Raw genomic sequence first — 13,868 nt, forward strand, 5'->3', positions numbered from 1 at the left:
TACAGCATTAGCGGCCAGTAGTAGAGGCAAAGCATCGGTCCAAACTCGTCACTGCTGCAATATCTTTGGTAGAATGTTATTCGAGTCAGTGCAACACGAATGCAGCAAATGCGTCAGCATAACAAGATTATTACGAAGTATTCTTGTTGGAGTAGATTTCCATTTTGAACTTGATGTTAGGTGTATTTTGTTCTATTTATGATTTATTACAACTACATTTGCATCATCAATTTTAAACGAAACCCTTTTGAGGAATGACTGTGATTAGTGTGTTATTCACGTTTAATATTTCCATGTAGAGAATTCTTGTTTAAAGAATTTGTGTAAAATGGATTTTTTTGTAACCGTTTTTTACGAGTTTGTTTTTCTTTTAAACCAATACGTTAGTCCGTTTTACACGATTTTAGCATAAAACCGACTCACGGAAGCCTAACTATTTGAAAAAAAAAAAATGAGGGGGAGGTGGTGGGCAAGTGAGCATAAAAGCATGACAATGTAGTACTGTAGTAGGTTAACAATGAATCATCAAACACAAACCTGGACCTTCTAATCTTCTATTTAAATGCTGTTTAATTGTTTACAGTACAATCACATTTTGATAGTTAAACAGTTAATTTAAACCAACTCAATAATCTCAACATTCATACAGTCATACTTCAAGAAAATGCAACTTCAAAAAATGGCGCGCTTTCTCATATTACTAATCTTTTTCACACTTCAAATTTTCACTGCATCTGCTATTTACAGTAATATCAATAATACTGTTAAAATTTCCAACGGCAATAACGATACAATTGGTCCCGATTATGGCATTAGTTTCTTAAATCGTAGCAGTTTTCCTGATTTTATTTTTGGCTCTGCTTCTTCTGCTTATCAGGTAACTTCATTTTTCATCAGATTCAAGTCTCGAGAATGCGAATGCTCCTCCTTGGTTAATTGTTACCAAGTATTACATTTTGCGCTATGAATAAATGAGACTATCTCATACGAGAATCAAAACATGATACTTAAACGAGACCGGTCCATTGATACTCAAAATATTGTTTTAAGAATCAAAATATATATGGTCATGTTAAGTGAGACCGGTCCATTTCATTTTGCGAGTCAATGAGTATATGGCTAAGACGGTCTTGTTTTCGAGTAATATGTGTTTTGGGATTGTTTAGGAAGTTTTGATTTTTATTTTGTTCCCTTTAATGGGGGGCATAGTTTGAAGGGGGAGCAAGTGAAGATGGGAAAGGAGCAAACATATGGGATACTTACACTCATAAATTCCCAGGTAAGTTTATGTTTGATTTTTTCGGATTCAAACCATTGATATTTATCCGTATTTGTTTAGTTCTGGATTCAATTTGTGAGCAGGTAATATAGCAGACGGGAACAATGGAGATGTGGCAGATGATTCATACCATCGTTACAAGGTTCTTTCATGCTTGATTAACTATTCTCCTAAAATGTTTATTTTACAATGGAATCATGTGGTTTATATTCCCTCCGTCCCGGTTATTTGTCTGTTACGAAAAATGACGGTCTTCTACACTAATTATCTTTATGTTGCTTGAAAATTGTCAATCATGTTGTAGGATGATGTGAAGATCTTGAAGGAAATGGGACTAGATGCTTACAGATTCTCCATTTCATGGTCAAGAATATTGCCTTGTATGTGCATGTACCCTTACATTTCATTGCACTCCCCCTTCTTGATTTTTGTTGCGCGATAAGAGTCATTTGATGAAATTCTCAGCGTAATTTTGTTATGGGTCATTTAAAAGATGCTATTTGAGCACGTTGTTAGGACTATGGTTACATTGCTCCCATCCGACCTCTTTTATCCCTCCATTGGCGGGTTTGAGGCAAAGGAGTAATGTTGTTCGGCATTAAAATGTTTGTTTCTTGTTTACATTTAGATGGGAAAGTGAGCAAGGGTGTGAACAACAAAGGAATAATGTACTACCACAATCTTATTGATGAACTCTTGGCAAATGGTAAATTTCTTATTACAAATCCTGTCTGTTTTTGCCTTTCTTCAATCTACTTGATATATGTATGTATCTGCAATATATTCACATTTTTCTGTCATGCATCATGCAGGCATACAACCATTCATCACTCTTTTCCATTGGGATCTTCCTCAACCTTTACAAGATGAATATGGTGGATTTCTTAGCCCACTTATTGTGTAAGTCAAATCACATGGTGAAGATTAAGGAGTAATTTCATATAAGAGCAAGGTTGCCTAAATGAGTAGTACGCGTAGAGATGAAAGTGGGCCGTGACAGCCGTGCTTCGTAAAATGGCACAGCTCAGGCACGGAAAGGTGGGCTTTGTCTCATGCCGGTAAAATGGAAATGGCGGCTCAGGCACGATCGTGTTTCGGCGTGCCCGACCAATTCCTCTCCTTCTGTCTTATTTCTTTATATTTTGGGCGAGCCTAAGCGTGTCGTGCCTGGGCTAGGTACGGTCTTCTTTCTTAAAATTCAGCTCCGGCATGGCTCACCGCCAATGGCGTGTCAGGTCGTACCGTACTAGCCGTGCCAATCCTGTGTCGTGCTAAAATGGGTCGTGCTTTGTGCTGAGGCATGCCAACCCAACAGCCTGCGTGCCCACTTCCATCTCTAAATACACGAAACACGAATATGTAAACAAACCCCAAAACATAAATTCATAATTCGATCCGATATACAAGACCACCAATCCCCTATCTACTAAAAGAATAAGTGATCTCTATCATTTTCCCGCCAAAAAGCATCTTCTCAAAAAAGGAAACTAATGATAATTATGTTCATTCACTAAATAAGGAACTAACAATTTACAATTTAATTTATCTATTATATTTTCATTAAAAGTAACATTTTCATCAAATAATATTATTTTCATTAAACTCTAAACTATAATATTTTAACTAAAATAAAATAAAATTGATAGAAAAATATAAATCGCTAAATCTTTTATTGATCATATTATATTTTCATTAAAATATATTTCAACTCATTAGTCTGCTCTTAACTAATTTTCAGTTCTAACTTTTATTTATCAAAGCAAAATACAATGATGAGAAATGTAAATAATTGTAAGGTACCAATATTATAAAAATAATTTCATTAAAATATTAAACTTCACACGCATAATGCACGGAAACTAACTTAGTTTCAACTCATTAGGGTCTTAGGGATCATCGAATTGAGTAAACCAATTGACAAATATCTCAATGTCACATTATAAAAACACACAAAAAAAAAAAAAAAAAAAAAAAAAAAAATTATAGAAACAAAAAGGAAAAACTGTACCATAAAGGCATAAAACACGGTCTTACATGTCAGACCAACTGATTAACCTTGTAATTATACAAAGGACACAAGGGTTTGAGTTGATCTTACACGTGAGACCGTCTCATATAAAACTCTTGCTCGTATTCATCAATGTAATAGAAATTTGGAATTGGATAGGGACGACTTTAAGGACTATGCAGACCTTTGCTTTAGAGAATATGGAGACAAGGTGAAGCATTGGATGACACTAAATGAACCATGGAGTTACAGTACAGGCAACTTAAGAGTCGCCGTATTTTCATCCAGCCAATGTTCCATGTCCAAACCAGATGCCTGCAAAGTAGACTATGGCACACAACCTTACTTGACAGGCCATTACCAGCTTCTTTCTCATGCAGCTGCAGTCCAAGTCTATAGACACAATTATCAGGTTCATGTCATCGATGCTCTCGTAATCTCATATATCCCTCTTTTTTTTTTCATGCTGCCCTATCTTTGTGTATAATAAAGGGCATCATATAGGCATTTTTCATGCTGACAGGTTTTGAACCCAAACACGTCTTAATGATGTTACTGGTTAAGTAAGTTGACGTTTGCTTCCTGCTGGCCTTTTTTATACTTGGATACAGGAATCCCAGAAAGGTGTAATTGGCATTGTTCTGAATTCAAATTGGTTCATTCCATATTCTCAAGCAAAGCATAACCGCAACTCAGCACTTAGAGCTCTAGATTTCATGTTCGGCTGGTATGGTATATTTTTTTTGTTATTAAGACTGTTGAAAAGTAATTTTATGGTTAAAGTAATTTACTTATAAATTTATGAAGAAAATGATAATTGTTGGACAATCGGTATCTCATTGACATTGTTAAACGTCTTACATGAGCCTTACCGGATAGACATATTGTTAGGCGTCAGAACGTTTACTTTAGTACGTCTTCACCAGTCTAGATAGAATTTTGTTCATTGTTTTCCTATTCTTAGGTTTGGAGTAAAAGGGGAGGATAGTGACTTAAATACCTATTTGCATAGCTTCTTATTCCAAATGAAGCAAATTTTGGCTCGAAACCTATAATAATCATACATTGACCTTATGGTTTCTGCCAAAAGAAAAACATAATTCTACATCTTGAGAATATGTTATACATTCATTCCAATATAACAGGTACATGGACCCAGTAACACACGGAGACTACCCTCACACAATGCGCTCTTTAGTAGGAAGCCGCTTACCAAAGTTCACAAGAAATCAGTCTGCTTTGCTAAAAGGATCTTATGATTTCCTAGGCGTAAACTATTACACAAGCACATATGCAGCATATGCTCCTAATAATAAAAATGTGCCTCCCAGCTATAAAACTGATTCCCTGGTCAACCTCACATGTAAGTTCATCGCAATTCACTCATGTCTCTTTATTTGCCGATCCCAAATTATTTTAGGACAATGGTGCTGTGTCCTATCCGTGTCTAATCTGACATGGAAATGACACTTCGACACTAAATACATGAGAAATTTTGATAAAATAGCCGAGTCCAACACGTGGATGTGTGCTAGTGGTCAAATACTTCTAATCAAGTATAAGTAATGTATGACTCGATATTGTTTTCATGTACAGTTGTGCGGGAAGGGATTCCGATTGGTCCAAGGGTTTGTCCATGAACTCTAGCCCATTTCATGTAAATCTAAGAATTGAGGGGTATATTTTACGATAACCTACTACTTACTCTCTGCAGGCAGCTTCGGATTGGCTTTATGTTTATCCAAGAGGAATTCATGATCTCCTACTTTATATAAAAGCAAAGTACAATAACCCATCCATTTATATCACAGAAAATGGTATGTAGCTTGGGTTAGATGATAAGAGGTTGAATGGTGCAAATATTTGTTCTGCTTCTTATACTGTGAAATAGTACTTTAGTCGACGAGAAAATGCACTTCAGTCGACGTAGATTGATGCAGATTTCGGTACAGATTTTCTGTAAATTATCTTTGTTTTTAGGTTGTCTGTATCAGACACAACTTTATCCAGTCATAGGCTAGAGTATAATGTATATGAAGAATTGGACCAATGTTTTTTATGCTTATGCTTAACTTTATTTTATTTTATTTTATTTTATTTGTGTTCTCTTAGTTATCCTTCACGAAACAATGAGTTGCATCCCCTATTAATCCCTTTTTATATAATGTAACTAATAAAACTTCAATAATTCTTCTATACTACAGGAATCGACGAGTTCAACGTTCCCGGACTACCAGTAGAGGAAGCATTGGTTGATAGCACGAGGATAGATTACTACCATAGCCATCTATCTTTCATCCAACATGCTATTAAGTAAGTTGGAGCTTGTTGAGTTCATTTAATTGAGCTTTACCCTTTAAGCATTGTGCTGCTCTTTAGACCTTTACCATAACTCAGTAAATAAACTGCTGAGTGTAGGGATGGCGTTAATATGAAAGGATACTTTGCTTGGTCGTTGTTGGATAATTTCGAGTGGAACTCGGGTTACACAGTTCGATTTGGCATCTATTATGTTGACTACAGAGACGGGCAAAGATACCCGAAGAGTTCAGCAAAGTGGTTCAAGAATTTCCTTAACACCTAAAGGATTACATGTATGTTCATATACATTATACAACCATTGAAATGCAGTACTCTTATTACTCTAAACTATTCTTGGAATACCAAGGAGTAAGGATATGGTGACATTTTATGCACTAGTATTTAATTATCTTGTACTGTCTGTCTTTGCACATTTTTAATACAGGTACATGCTAAATACGCCAGTTCAAACGATTTATTTAATTTCAGATTTCTTTAGTTGAGTTGAAAGATTAATATTTTAGATTTTTAGTTGAGTTCAATGTGTTTCAAAACCCAAAACTGCAAATAAAAAGGCTAGAAAATAAGTCTAAGGATAAAACTACAATCGTTACTAACCATATAATCCTCGTTGAGGATGCACATCGGAAAATGGCTCACCAAAATATACATGCTTCATTTACGTGAAGTAGCTTTTGATCAGTGCAAATCTCGACCAGTGTTGTCTACCACATGAGTAAGACACTAAGAGTACATAATGCAAACATACATGATAATTTAACAACCCCACCCCCCATCCCGCGTTCGCTCTTTCTGGATTTAGTATAAGCCACACAGTATTACAGTAAGTCACTGAGTGTGTCTTACTCAGATTTCATCTAGCATTCACTGCAACACTTACAAGGTACAACTAATTTAACATATATGGTGTTAGTTTAAGATAAACCTGCATTAACTTTTGCGTGTAAGAGCGGTGTCATCAATCCACGAAGGCTTCTTGGCTCTGTAGTAGAAATATGCAATCATTTGGACCAATTCATCTGCTGTTCTGAGCTCTGCAGACGTCAGTTACATCAGCAAATCAAGTTCAGTGAAATCCTAGAGATTACAAAAAAAAGTTTTAAAAAAAGGAATCCAAGTCTTACCCTTTTCACGGTACAGAATCCTCTGTCCGCTTAGAAATAATAACTGCGGACATTGTTTGACTTTAAGAGCATAAGCTAAATCTCTCTCTATCTTGATGTCCAATTTAACAGCCTGTTTCAAGGAATTCCATGGTCATGTAGTTTTCATTTAATCAAATGTTTCTATTTCTCTGCAAAGTAGTAATCCTACTCACTAATCGGCCATTTAAGTTAGACTTGACTGAAAGTATCTAACATGTGACTATGTGAGCCTGTCCAAGTGTCAAATCGACTGTTTTATAACGGCTCCAAATGTTCTTCATTGAAAATGAAGTGTCCTAATGTCATAGACGTGTGCAAATATTGAAAGCCGGATATAGGCATGTAGTTAATATGAAGAGTCCGAATAACAATAGTAATCACTCCAATAGCAAAATTGAAACAGATCAACTAAAGATGTGATCTGAAAGGAGCCTATAGCTTGGTTTAATAGTGGCAGTCCTGCATAAGCTGAAAATCAATTTCACTATTAACTTCGGAGTTTATCTAGCTCAATTCAATTAGCACTTAGAAAGCGGCCACATGATATCAAAACACAAGATATAACTTTATCCACCTTATTGTGTGCATCACAAACTAGGAACCATGATGGGTCCAACTATTTGCTTGTCTAAGACAATTGGGAAGACACTCATATATTACAGTTAGTCCAATTTTCCCAGGGTAAAATAAATATGACACTGGTTACATTTTATACTAAAGCAGTCATCAGCTATTACTGAGTGAATTAAAAGGTGATAAAATAGCCTAAGTTTTTAGTGAGTGCAGTGTGAGATACAGGATAATTGTTGACCCGACCACTTAAATAGTCTCTATCGTACATCAGAAGTGAATTAGAAGGCTAATGATTATATAGGTATGCAAAACAAAATAATCAGGGAGCATACACGAGGGGGGAGTCGATCCTTAGCATTCCAATAAACCAGGAAAGCCTTCTCTAGCTCCTTCAAAAGCTTCCAGTTATCAGCTGGCCTGCAATATTAAACAGTGGTTATTTTGAGGTGTTACTTCGAAATATTCTCAAAGTTGTAACTTCAAAGAAAAAACAGTAAGTAGCTCACGCTTCATACACAAAATACATGATCAAACAACAGAATAGAGATATCTCCAACAACAAACGTGTAACAAGAAAATTGTCTGCAAATACCTGTTGTATCTTTCGAAGACTAGAACAATCAATGGGCTTGGATGAAAAGCAAAGGTTTCCCACTCAAGGCTGTTGATTTCCCGTATCCAGCTATTGTCCAATTCACCTTCCCAGTCAATTTCAAGACCATCATCTCCAACCACATTTTTGATAGCATTCTTCTCAAAATAATCTGATGCCCTGATACCCCATCCCACATCGGCGTCTAATGGCCAATCGGGATCATCATCTTCAACTACCATCTGCTTCTTAGTTTGATTATCATCATAATCATCATCATCATCGTCATCATCTTCATCATCACTATCGTCATCTTCAGCCTTTTCCCTCACTTTCTTAAAAAGTTGCTCTTTCCTTGCAAAGACATCAGGGTTCTTCTCTCGGATAGAAGCAAAAGTCTTTTCAAGTGAGCCACGTACAAAATCCTCGACAGCAACAGCTTCACTCCTACGTCCACGTCTTGGCTTTCTTGGGATCGTTGTTGGTTGTTTTTCTGCAACATTATTAGTCTCAGTTTGAGGAGAGTTGTTTTTCTTTGATTTTCCTTTTCCTTGTGTTTTGGGTTTGGACTTGGAATCAGACTCCCCGTCTGCATCAGAGTTGTGTGCTGCCGCCACACAGTGCTGAACATGTCGGATGCCCTTCCAAGCAATAAAAGTTGACGTGGGAAAACATGAACGAGCCCATGCACTGTAACTATTTACAGTAGATAAAGGGATTCCGGGAAGTAAAGAGAAATATGGCCGAGGAGTTTGACTGATGGAATTTGTAGCAGAAAAAGAAAGACAATCTCGAGGAACAACATTAGACATAAAGATAGACATGTTCCTTCAGTGATATATTATTAAACAATATGGCAAAGGATCGAAGTATAAGGAATCTGCAGAATCATAGAGATTTTAGAGCGCGAAAGGTGCAACAAGCTGCTTGTAGGTCAAATCCTTCGACTAGAAGCCTACTACCTCCCTAATTTTCTCTCGAACGCCAGCCTGCAGCATAAATAAAGGGTAAAACGAATGAAAATTCAAAAGGAAAACGCAATTACATAACTGGATTACACTTTAAAATCGTCCTAAAAGAAAAGCGCAGACAAGGAAAACGCAATTACATAACTGGTCGAAAGTTTTACTAAGCTATGTTCCACAGAGTAGAGGACTGGACAGGTACTCGGGCAGCCCGAAAAATGCATATTTGACATGTAATAGCATAGCAGATTAGCAGCACGAGATTTTGTTTACTAAATATAAAGAGTACTAACTACTAAGATGGGTTACCGTAATCTCTCAACTTCAAACGAACAACGAACGGTTTTGAGCGTATGATATGACATGGCATTTTCTTCAACAGACACTTTAAGAGCGTATCGACTATGGAGTATCGTATAGAAACAATAACTCCCTCCGTCTCAAGAATTTGTTTACTATTAATTAAATTAGAGTCACATAATAAGATAAAATATAAACATAAACAATTGACTGGAACATGGGAAGACATAAGTAGATAAAAACTCAGTTGGACATTTCGTCGAACAGTTTGCGTCCATTGAAAAATAACACATGAATTATCCTAAATGGATGAAACCCAAGTGCAAATTGTTCATCGTATACTCCGTACAATTTTATGATAAATTTGATAAGAAGAACAAATTAAAAGGGTTATAAATAAGGAATTGAACAAACCTTTTGAATTGAACAAATGGCGTGTGCTGTTTCTTCGCAAAACACAATCTTCTTCTTCTCACAAATGGATTGTTATAGATAGAAGTTGAACCTGAAATCTCCGAAGATTTATCAATGTCCTACTACAACTTTTTTATTTTATTTTAGAAGAAAAATAGTTATATTATCTTATTATGTTATTTTAGAAAAAGAAATAGTTATATTATTTTAGAAGAAAAATAGTTATATCTTAGGATTAATTAACAGGAATAATCCAAACTATGGAATGCCTTCCTATATTAATCCACACTTTGATTAACCTACTATAATCCTCACAATAACACCCTCTTTCCCATATCACACTTAGTCATCAGGCTACCTGTTAAACAGGTAACCTTTGTTAACCTTCACCTTTGACTCTTCATTTTCTTATTTCGTCACAAAATCTCATCAACAATCTTCTCTAACACTCATCCCCTTTCTTAACCTAATTTCATGCGATCTTCGTCACCAATCTTTCAATCGCTGCAGTAGAACGTTATTTGCCATCTACAACATAATCTGGATCTCATAGATGACAACTGTAAGTATATTATCTCATGAAAACATAATTAATTTGTTGTATTTTTGTATCTGCTTAATTTGATTACTGAGAGCAATAATTTGTGTTTATTTAGCTTTAATTTCATTGATTTAGTTGTAATTTCATATTATCCAATTAATTGATTGATTGTTTATGGTCATTGATAGATTCATTTTTCATGTTAATTTAGGTTAATCAACGGCAATATGTTATTTTGAAGTTGTTTTATGGTGGTACTTTTAAGAAAACTGAAAAGGGTTTTGGGTATACTGGTAGGCAGTTTAGGACAGTGAGTGTTGACCCAGACGAGTTATGTTAGTTTAGCCTTCTTGAGGAGGCTGAAAAGTGTGATGGGTTTAGGAGAAATATTGATGGTATATTTTACATGAAACCTGGGGTTGGGTTGCAAAAAGCTGAGGATGATAAGGATGCAGGAGTGATTTGTAAAGAGGCGGTAAGTAGTAGGATGGTTGAGTGTTACATTGTTGTTGACAAGGACCTTCCTCAGTTAATGAACCTAATGAATGATTCTGCTCCCTCTCACACTACAACAACTGTGGTCAAATGTCCCCGCCAAAAGTTGACCCCTAAGAGGAAGAATACTGTAAAGGACAAAAAAGGACCACAATATTCAATTCCAACTTCTGAAACCCTAAAAGAATCTATAAAAAGATGCTCTCAAAAAGATAATGCCCTCTCTCACACTACACAAACTGAACTTCTTCCTAAAAAATCTACTAAACACACTCCTAAAAACACTCCTGAAGTTCCAAATCTAGCTAATCCAACCAAACAAACCAGATGTTTATATTATGGTGAAACCTCATATGATTTCAATGATCTTAGAATAACATATTTCTTTGATACTTATGAGGAAGAAGCAGATCAAGCTGGGATTAATCTCATTGAAGACTTTGAGTGGGATGACTTGAGTGAGAGTGATGACCCTGGATATGAGCCTGGTAATGAAGATGATGATTTCACAGATGATGAAAGTAACAGTGATAAGGATGATGCTGTAAGTGATGATGAGTTTAATGAATCTGACGAGGCGAATGAATATGGTGAGGTGAATGAATTTGATGAGTTCAATGAGGTTGTTGAGAATTTAATTGAGAATGAAGTGTTATCGGATGGGAACTTAGATGAGGAGGTGGTCCTAGCAAGGGAAAAGGTTAAAAAGTGGAATGCTAATGCTTTGAGAATTGCAAAGCAAATTCAGTTGGAAGCATCATCTATAGCTTTGGCCAGTCAAGAGAAGAATGTCACTGTTACAAATAAAGCTGCTGAAAATGAAGGGAGGGTGAGTGATTATGACAACAGTGGAGATGAAATCCATACTCCTAATGAACGTGATGATGAACCTGTTCCAGGTAAGAGGAAAAAGTCTTGTGTTCCTGTAGTTGATGAGAAATCTGATTTCAGTAAACTTAGATGGTCTATTGGCACTAGATTTCCAAATAGGGAGGTTTTCAGGGAATGTGTTACAAGGTATGCTATAGCTCAGGGTAGAAATCTAACTTTTAATAAGAGTCATAAGGCAAGGGGTCAAAGGCTAGGAGTTAAGTGTATCCCTGGTTGTCCCTTCAAATTATATGGAAGTTGGGATAATGCAAGTGCTTGTATATATACTTGTGAAATCTGTTGATCCTCACCACACTTGTCATAAAAATATGGAAAGAAATAGGCAATTGAAGTCAAGTTGATTAGCTAAGCAGTTTCTTGAAGTTTTCAAAGCTAGGCCACATTGGCTAGCTTCTGAAATAATTGAGATAGTGATGAGAGCTTGTAAAATCATCATCAAAAAAGGGTTTGCATATAAGGTTAAGTACTTTGCTCATAAGATGTTACATGGCTCTATGAAAGAGCATTACAGCAAACTTGGGAGTTATATTCAGGCTCTCAGAGATGAAGAGCCAAACAGTGTGTTTATCTTGTCTACAATTCCAGGTAAAAATCCAGTTTTTCATAGGTTTTTTGTATGCTTTGATGCATTGAAGCAAGGTTGGGTAAGGGGTTGTAGGAAGGTGTTGTGTGTGGATGCCTGCTTCCTGAAAACTTTCTTGGGAGGGCAATTGATAGCTGCCACTGGAAGAGATGCAAATGAACAAATGTATCCTCTTGTCTGGGCTATAGTAGAAGGAGAAAACAATGATAGCTACGAGTGGTTCTTTCAACAATTGAAGAACACCCTAGGAGAGGCAAATGGTGAAGGTTGGACTATCATTTCAGATCAGCATAAGGTAAGACCATATCCTCTAACTATTGAACCATTATGTATCATGTTCTCTAATGTTAATTTCTGTTTCATTTAACATTGCTGATTATAAAATATGTTTCATCATGTGTAGAGCATAGTTACCATGGTTGCTCAGGAATTTCCAAAGGCTGAACATAGGATTTTTGCTAGGCACATATTTGCCAAGTGGCACAAATCCTATAAAGGTGATGAAATGAAGCTATTGTTTTGGAGTTGTGCCAAAGCATACAATATGTCTGACTACAACTTGGCTTTGGATGAGTTGAGGGAGGTTGATCCTAAAGCAGCAGATGCTTTTGTTGCTTGTGATCCATCTTTGTTCTGTAGGGCTTTTGTGGATACCACAACCAAGTGTGATGTCATTGTTAGTAATATGGCTGAAACATTCAACGCTTACATCATAGAAGCTAGGTCTAAGCATTTGATCTATATGCTTGAAGACATAAGGTCAGCCATGATGAAAAGATTAGCAGTTAAGAAAGCTGAAATGGAGAGGAAAGCCATCACTGTATGTCCAAGAGTTCAGCAAAAACTAGAAGAGGAGAAAGAGAAATCTGTAGATTATTATGTGTTACCATCATCAGCTACTGTTTTCCAAGTGAAAATTGGCATAGATGAGGTAAGTGTGAACTTAGAGAAGAGAACCTGCACTTGTAAAAAATGGGACTTGACTGGGATCCCATGTAATCATGTTGCTGCAGCCATTTTTGACATCCATGGTCAGCCAGAAGACTATGTGATTGACCTGTACAAAAAAGATGCATATCTTAAAGCTTATAGTGAGCCCATTGCGGCATTGCCCCTTGTCCAGGTCAAAAATATTGGCCAAAGATTGACCTACCTTTAAATCCCCCTCCCATCAAAGTTGGCCCTGGCGGGCCAAGGAAGAAGAGAAGAAGGGATCCTCATGAGGATCCAAAAAAAAGTGGGAGGTTGACTAAGCATGGGATTGAGATGACTTGTTGTAGATACCCAGTATCTGCACCTTCAAAAAACCACCCGATGATGATCGGACTATAACGTGTTTTTGATATGCGTGCGTGGATTGGCTATATATGAGACGGTTTAATGCACTACTCGGATATGAAAAATGATTTCAAAAGTTTTCTAACTTCATTTGCATTAAAATAACCCTATTTAGAGTTAAAACCGTCTTCGGATCCAAAACCGACTCAGAAACCCGCAACTCGAGTCAACCTGAGTCAACCCAAATCTCGAATGCCAAAAATAATGCCATGAATGTCTTCATCATGTCATTTCCATTAAAATGACCCTATTTAGAGTCTAAACCGACACCGAGCCAAAAACCGACTCGAAATTCAAATCCCGACTCACACGGGTCAAACCCGAGTCAAAGACACAAAATACCTACCCCAAATATCACCCAAGAGGAAGCTTACATGGCTAAGCAACTATCAAAGACCACAAATCACAACCAACAAAATATT

The 13,868-nt window shown here is 36.5% G+C and overlaps 3 protein-coding genes across 5 annotated transcripts; 2 read left to right on the top strand and 1 right to left on the bottom strand.

The window, feature by feature from the left end:
• The first annotated feature begins 571 nt into the window (after positions 1-571).
• On the top strand, positions 572-6,045 carry LOC141591990 (beta-glucosidase 12-like). The gene is made up of 13 exons (XM_074412521.1): positions 572-877; positions 1,210-1,279; positions 1,363-1,421; positions 1,584-1,659; positions 1,908-1,985; positions 2,092-2,179; positions 3,447-3,699; positions 3,899-4,014; positions 4,433-4,650; positions 4,884-4,915; positions 5,002-5,104; positions 5,492-5,600; positions 5,706-6,045. Exons 1-13 carry the CDS (start codon positions 665-667, stop codon positions 5,869-5,871), a joined length of 1,581 nt encoding a protein of 526 aa, XP_074268622.1. The 5' UTR covers positions 572-664; the 3' UTR covers positions 5,872-6,045.
• On the bottom strand, positions 2,118-9,768 carry LOC141591991 (thioredoxin-like fold domain-containing protein MRL7, chloroplastic). Of its 3 annotated transcripts, none has more exons than XM_074412524.1 (6): positions 9,599-9,743; positions 7,920-8,908; positions 7,660-7,744; positions 6,734-6,845; positions 6,535-6,643; positions 2,118-2,136 (listed from the first exon to the last, which is right to left on the bottom strand). In XM_074412524.1, the coding sequence occupies exons 2-5, from the start codon at positions 8,741-8,743 to the stop codon at positions 6,540-6,542; spliced, it is 1,125 nt and encodes a 374-aa protein (XP_074268625.1). In that variant the 5' UTR covers positions 8,744-8,908; positions 9,599-9,743; the 3' UTR covers positions 2,118-2,136; positions 6,535-6,539. The 3 variants fall into 3 exon arrangements, with proteins under 3 accessions (XP_074268625.1, XP_074268624.1, XP_074268623.1); XM_074412523.1 differs by lacking the exon at positions 2,118-2,136 and adding an exon at positions 2,546-2,615; XM_074412522.1 differs by lacking the exon at positions 2,118-2,136 and having other exon boundaries at positions 6,241-6,643; positions 9,599-9,768.
• Positions 9,769-11,938: 2,170 nt separating this feature from the next.
• On the top strand, positions 11,939-13,267 carry LOC141589891 (uncharacterized). The gene is made up of 2 exons (XM_074410511.1): positions 11,939-12,403; positions 12,512-13,267. The coding sequence occupies exons 1-2, from the start codon at positions 11,939-11,941 to the stop codon at positions 13,265-13,267; spliced, it is 1,221 nt and encodes a 406-aa protein (XP_074266612.1).
• Positions 13,268-13,868: the final 601 nt, after the last annotated feature.

This window comes from Silene latifolia, chromosome 7 (genome assembly GCF_048544455.1).
Source record: "Silene latifolia isolate original U9 population chromosome 7, ASM4854445v1, whole genome shotgun sequence".
NCBI classification, from domain to species: domain Eukaryota; kingdom Viridiplantae; phylum Streptophyta; class Magnoliopsida; order Caryophyllales; family Caryophyllaceae; genus Silene; species Silene latifolia.

What these genes read in the sequence shown, in the direction of transcription:
- LOC141589891 (XM_074410511.1), top strand. Translation starts at nt 11,939, where the DNA reads ATGAGAGCTTGTAAAATCATCATCAAAAAAGGGTTTGCATATAAGGTT. An exon ending in TCATTTCAGATCAGCATAAG is followed by an intron (nt 12,404 to 12,511) that starts GTAAGACCATAT and finishes CATCATGTGTAG; the next exon opens with AGCATAGTTACCATGGTTGC.
- LOC141591990 (XM_074412521.1), top strand. Translation starts at nt 665, where the DNA reads ATGCAACTTCAAAAAATGGCGCGCTTTCTCATATTACTAATCTTTTTC. An exon ending in TTACACTCATAAATTCCCAG is followed by an intron (nt 1,280 to 1,362) that starts GTAAGTTTATGT and finishes ATTTGTGAGCAG; the next exon opens with GTAATATAGCAGACGGGAAC. An exon ending in TGATGAACTCTTGGCAAATG is followed by an intron (nt 1,986 to 2,091) that starts GTAAATTTCTTA and finishes TGCATCATGCAG; the next exon opens with GCATACAACCATTCATCACT.
- LOC141591991 (XM_074412524.1), bottom strand. Translation starts at nt 8,743, where the DNA reads ATGTCTATCTTTATGTCTAATGTTGTTCCTCGAGATTGTCTTTCTTTT. An exon ending in AGGATCGACTCCCCCCTCGT is followed by an intron (nt 6,846 to 7,659) that starts GTATGCTCCCTG and finishes TCCTTGAAACAG; the next exon opens with GCTGTTAAATTGGACATCAA. An exon ending in GATTCTGTACCGTGAAAAGG is followed by an intron (nt 6,644 to 6,733) that starts GTAAGACTTGGA and finishes TGACGTCTGCAG; the next exon opens with AGCTCAGAACAGCAGATGAA.